This window comes from Papaver somniferum, chromosome 10 (genome assembly GCF_003573695.1).
Source record: "Papaver somniferum cultivar HN1 chromosome 10, ASM357369v1, whole genome shotgun sequence".
NCBI lineage: Eukaryota > Viridiplantae > Streptophyta > Magnoliopsida > Ranunculales > Papaveraceae > Papaver > Papaver somniferum.
In genome coordinates, this window is record NC_039367.1 from 93,973,748 (window position 1) to 93,980,422 (window position 6,675).

A 6,675-nucleotide genomic window follows, 5' to 3' on the forward strand; every position below is an offset into this window, starting at 1 on the left:
GTAACCTAATTGATTAGCTTAGAAAGAGAAACCTTGAACGATAAATTTGGTTTTGGATGAATGAGAAAAGGGGTTTTATAAGGGTTTAGCTAGTTTTTTATTTTGCAATCTGTTTCCCTTTATTTGGTCCAAGTTTGTCAAAGATTGCTGAGGCTAAAAAGTAATATATATATATATATATATATATATAGATTTGTACTCATGTTACGCACTTCCATGATCAGCTATATTTTGAACCCATTAGTAGGTTACGTCTTTGTTTACCAATGTCCTGTACTAGTACAAAAGAGATAAAATGTTATGGTTAGGGATTGCCGCCACTTTACCCTACAGTTTTCCATCAAAACTCCATAATCTCAAGGCTACACACACGAATAAAGGTGCATTTTAAGCTCACATAACTGGACTATCTAACTTTCATCCGTTATATATAATTATGTAGTTTGGTAAGAGACTACAAATGAGGACCATGTACGATGAAGTAGTTAGTTCCAAACCTTGTACCGTTGAGCAGCAAAATCCTGACCTTGTGCTGCTAAGCGATGACACCAGTGGTGGCATGTGAGGTGTTAGTGCCTTTAGCATTTGAATCGATAGGTAATGTGTTTTTCTTAAGGTTGGCCGGACCTGCTTGGTCTGGGTGAATGAATTGCTTGGTCTAGTAAAAAAATTGGAAACAAAGTTCGGGATTTGTCCACCATATGTGGATTTAGAAGATGTGATTTTTGAATAAGGTTCCTCCAATTGTTTACGTTTCGTCTTGGTCGGCTTCTGCTGGTGGAGGTTTATAATATCTTAGAGACAACATGTAAAAGAGACATGTCAAATTTCCATGTCACTATTCAAAGGTTTATTTGTAGAGAATGTCGTCGGAGAGAACTCTGTTTGCTGTTGTCAGTTATCACGGATTCCCTGTAACAGTGAGAAAATAGATTGAAGCAATCTGGTATTGTTATCAGTTGTCTTTTAGTGTCAGTGTGTCACTATATTGCTTAAATTTGTCCCTAGTTGTATTATAATATTTAGCTTTCTTTATTGCTTTTGCTCTTAACCCGTTGCTTTGAAGACTGCTAGACAGGCCAAAGAGGAATAGAAAAACTTTGATGTCAGAGTTTTTTCTCTCAAAACTGAAGATCATATTTGTGTGCTTGTTTTATGTTTTAGTAATATTTAAAAAGAAACTTTATGATAAGAGGGATTGTTTTTTTTTCTTCAATTTTGAGATTTGAACATTAGCTATATATACTTCTTTGATTAGTATAAGTATACCGGTTATATGCCTTTACTTACTTTTGGGGTGATACCTTAACAGGCCTTGCTAGTGACTACTGGAAACCAATGATGGATAGGAGTTGGATTCGGCTAAAAGATAGAACTTCCGACGAATATGTAAAAGGTATCCAGTCTTTTATGGCAGTAGCAATGAATTACACTGATGCCAAGCAGAAAACACTATGTCCATGTCGCAGTTGTCAGAATAAAAACCCGAAACGTAAGTTAGATTTGATTGAACGACACTTGAGGTCTAACGGGTTTTCCTCGAGTTATCAAGTGTGGGTGCATCATGGTGAAAAGCTAAACCTTAATGATTTCTTACCACATTCAAATAGGCAAGATGAAGCTTCCTCTAGTATGCAGCACAATGATGAGCCCGAACCGGATGAAATGTTTGAGATGATAGATAGCTTAAGTTTACCAATACCTATTGATAATGGATCTTCAGGAGAGCCCGTGGAAAGAGCTGATGCTAATAATGATCATCCAAAATTAACTGAGTCAATTTTGGGATTATTAGAAGAAGCAAGGAGAGAATTACACCCAGGTTGCAGCAACATGTCGTCCTTAAATTTTTTGGTTAAGTTGATGCATATTAAGGTGCTCAATCATATGAGCATTAAAGCTTTTAATATGGTGCTTAAATTATTAAATGAATCTTTTCCTAGTGCAAGTATACCAGCAACTTTTTATGATGCTAAAAAGGATTTAAAGCACTTGGGGTTGGGGTATGAAACGATAGATGTATGTAAATATGATTGTGCTTTATTTTGGAAGGAGCATAGTAAAAGAGATGACTGCCCTGTTTGCAGCGAGCCTAGATATATCTTTCATCAGGGTAAGGGTAAAAAAGTTGCACAGAAGGTTTTGCGTTACTTTCCCTTGAAGCCTAGATTACAAAGATTATTTATGTCAAAACACACGGCATCTGCAATGCGATGGCACAAGGATAAGCGCATCGAAACAGAAGACATACTAAGACATCCAACGGACGCTAAAGGGTGGAAAGATTTTGATGGCAAGTATGAACAGTTTGCAAGAGATCCGCGTAATGTTAGGCTTGGACTCGCTACTGATGGTTTTAATCCATTTGGAAATATGAGCAACTCCTACAACATGTGGCCGGTTATACTTATTCCGTACAATCTTCCGCCTTGGATGTGCATGAAAGAGCCATACTTCATGATGTCATTACTTATTCCAGGGACCAAGGCCCCCGGAAAATATATCGATGTGTATTTGCGTCCTTTAATAGATGAATTGAAGGAGTTGTGGGAAGTTGGAGCAGATACTTCCGATGCCTCTACAGGGAAGAGTTTCCAAATGCATGCCGCAGTCATTTTAACTATAAACGACTTTCCAGCGTTTGGGAATTTATCTGGTTGGAGTACCAAAGGGTACAAGGCATGTACAGTATGTAATTCTGAATCATCATCTCAACGTTTGAGGAGTAAAATAGGTTACTTGGGTCATCGTCGCTTCTTGCCTCGTGGTCATTTGTGGAGAAGGAGCAAGCAGTTTAATGGTAAGAGTGATCTTCGACCTCCACCTAAAGAATTGAATGGATATGATATTGTAAACCAGTTAGAGGAATTCAAACATGTTGAGCTAGGGAAAAACCCAAATCGTAAAAGTAAAAAAGAAAGCGTAGTGTCAGTGACGAGCTAAATTGGGTAAAAAAGAGTATCTTCTTTGAGTTGCCATATTGGGAATTTCTTAGAATAAGACATAAGCTTGATGTTATGCATATTGAGAAAAATATATGTGATAACATTATGGGAACATTGCTAAACCTTGATAAGAAAACAAAAGACACAGAAAAAGCCCGATTAGATCTCGCAGATATGAATATTAGGTCAGAGCTTCATCTAAAAGTTTTAGGGGATAAGTGTATCAATCCTCGTGCTTCTTATTCTTTGACACCAGAACAAAGAAGAGAGTTTTTTAAGTTTTTAAAGTCAGTAAAGTTTCCGGATGGGTATGCATCAAATATTTCGAGGAAAGTTAGCATCAGGGACGGCAAAATGTTGGGTTTGAAAAGCCATGATTGTCATGTTTTGTTACAACGACTTATTCCTGTTGGAATCCGCGCTTACTTGCGTAAGGATATTTGTGATGCCTTGATTGAATTGAGAAACTTTTTCCGAGACTTGTGCGCAAAATCATTGAGTGTGAAGCATCTGGAAAAATAAGAAAAAGAGATAGTTTTGATTCTTTGTAAATTGGAAAGGATCTTCCCACCGGCATTTTTGATGTTATGGTTCACTTGGCTGTGCATTTGCCGCATGAAGCCAAAATAGCTGGTCCTGTGAACTATAATTGGATGTACCCAATTGAAAGGTATTTTTCGCAAAACTACATGCTTTTACATTCAAGTTTCCATGTAAAAGTCGAATGTCTATGTGTTTAAGTCATATCTATATATGGTTGCAGGTTTCTAGGATCACTTAAGAGGTTTGTGAAAAATAAAGCTCGTCCAGAATGTTCTATAGCAGAAGGATACATTGTGAAGGAATCTTTAACTTACTGTTCAATGTATCTCCATGGTATTGAAACTAAATTTAACCGTGAAGAACGGAATAACGATACCTCATGTGATGGCCATGGTAAAAAAGGGACGTCGTTGCCTGTCTTTTCTCAAACTGCTCGTCCAATTAGTGGTACAACTTACAAACAGTTATCGAAAAAAGAGATAGAAATGGCTCATTGGTATCTGTTGAATAATTGCGATGAGTTACGCCCGTATTTAGAGTAAGTGACTTCCCTCTATTCTTTATGCAGAGTTTGGCATTCTTTGGTAATGATAATTTGGTATTTATTATCACCTGTTCACGTGCAGCAAACATATGAATGAATTAATAGCACAGTCTAATGTCAATTTACATCAACGACAAATACAAGAATTCCCAAAATGGTTTAAACTACATGAAAGTATGCAAACAAGTTAAAATTTAATGTAATATGTGATTTGATCTAGTTTAACTTTTTGTAATGTTTTACAATGCAGGTTTTGACTTTGCGAGACAAAGGATCAGCTGATGCAACCGATGAATTATACTCTATAGCATGTGGCCCGGATTCTCGTGTGAAATCATATTCAGGTTGTATTGTGAATGGGGTTCGGTTTTTTACCAAATCTCGTGATGACATCCGTACGACCCAAAATAGTGGACTGGTTGTATAAGGGGAACATGAAGGCAAACATGTAGATTTTTATGGAATTTTATCCTACATCATAGAGCTGCAGTATGTATATCCATATAGGGTGATGCTATTTAAGTGTGAATGATTCGGTCTAGATCCAAAGAAGAAAAGAGTTAAAAAGGATTACAACTTGACTTGTATAGATGTGAGCGGCAGGTGGTATAAGGATGATCCATTTGTGCTTGCTGACGGCCGACAAGCCCAACAAGTATTTAACCTGGATGATTATAAATTTGGATCGAATTGGAAAGTAGCAGAAAGGATGCAACATAGGCATTTGTGGGATGTTCCAGAACTATAAGAGGTGGAAGAGATAGAAGAAACAGAAACATACAAAACCACTGAAGAAGCATACCAAAATAACGAGGTTTCAACCCTTTTAGAAACTGTTGAAGAAGAAGATCTTGATGCACGAGAATTTAGTAGACATGATGAAGAAGCAGAGGTAGTAGACACACCTATTGATCTCAATGATAATTTTATTTATGATGTAGAAAGTGATGAAGAAGATGAAACTGCAATCGAGTACATTGACAGTGATGTAGAAGTTATCCTGAGTGATGATGAGATGTAGTGAATGTCTTTCTAAAAATAAAGTAGAGGTAGACCTCATTGTTACTAACTTGCTTCATTTAAATTCCTTATTCTTTTAAATTGTGTAATTAATTTTTTTTATCAGTTTTCCACTCTTTGTTTGATAAAATTTTGTAATTTTTTATTTTTTGATCAAGTAAACTACATTGTTTTCCTGCTTAAAAAAAAGCACTACATTGTTTTCCTAGATGGGTTGAGGAACCAATACCAATCTCCCATGATCTGAAGTAGCGTTTACTTTACGGGCATCATTTTGTAGAAAATAAATAACAATGTTAGAACTTTTGATTTTATAACTTAATGGAGGCAAAAATTCTTCTTCAATAAGGTGACTTATTCCATATTAAGAGTATGAATACCCTTCCATATGATAACACCTTATTATTCCTGATCCGAAGTTTTTTATGTGACCCAAATTCAACACTATGTGCGAAAGTAATTTCGTATTTTTCAATATGATGTTGGTTGTGCCGAAGGACTTGCTTAATGCATATATATATATTTAGCATTCACATTGTGGGGTGAAAATTAGCAAATATGCGCACCCCAATGGACTTGCTTAATGCATATGTATATCACAATATTTAGTTTAATAAAACTTTCCCTTGTGTTGAAAAGGGCTCGGTATTAGGAAATGACAAACCATTCCCTATATTCCATTCAGCGAACCACTATCGAAATTGGGATATTAAAATACCACCACCTTAAATTGGAGCCATTTATAATGACACCTTAAATTGGAGCCATTTATAATGACCCGTCCATTCACCGATATTTTCCCCACTTAGCCACTGTGGTTATCCGACAGTGTGGGTTTTTTAACGGGCATCGCTGCAGTTATCCTGCAGCAACTTCCCGGGAGGTCACCCATTCCTGGATTACTCCAGCCCAAGCACGCTTAACTGCAGAGTTTTCTGCCAACTTTGGAGCCAATTGTACTGAAAAGGCCACGGTGTTAGGAAAGGACAAACCATTACCTATATTCTATTCAGCGAAACACTTCCGAAATCAGGGTATTACAGTCTGTAATTCATTTTGTTCCTTTTTTTAGTTTAGCAGCTTATTAGCAGTAGTAACTTAATAGTTGTAACTCTACTTATATTTGGGTTTCAATTTTTAACATTGCTAGTTAGTTTAGCGCTAAATATTTCTAGGGAAAAGATTGGACGATACTTCAAGCCACATTCAAAGCTAAAAAACTCAGGTTGAAGCTTTGGATATGATCGGAAAAAAGGAGGTAAACAATTATCGTTTCTGTAGTTCTCCACCACAATTGGGTACAAAGATATATCTGTTTCGGATCAATTGTATCAACACCCCTCACCAACAACCAAGTCCTAGTGGACTCAGTCATATCCATCAAACGTACAACTTTTCTTGTGGAAAACATTCGTCGAAGGCCTGTGATCAGCAACCTCATCCATATCCAGCACGCCAACTACAACATCTACCCTCATCTGCAGTTTTAATCCAGAGATTGATATTCACCTTTTGCTCAACTATAATATCTCAGTAATTTCTTGGCATTTCGATCCAACTGTATTCGAATCTTCGGGTATACAATACCCTCATGCAATATGGCTCTAAGATATTAATAAAGTT

The 6,675-nt window shown here is 36.6% G+C and overlaps 1 protein-coding gene across 1 annotated transcript; it reads left to right on the forward strand.

Annotated features, from left to right (window-relative positions):
- The first annotated feature begins 1,341 nt into the window (after positions 1–1,341).
- Positions 1,342–2,943, forward strand: LOC113315971. The gene has a single exon (XM_026564208.1). The coding sequence runs from the start codon at positions 1,342–1,344 to the stop codon at positions 2,941–2,943; it is 1,602 nt and encodes a 533-aa protein (XP_026419993.1).
- Positions 2,944–6,675: the final 3,732 nt, after the last annotated feature.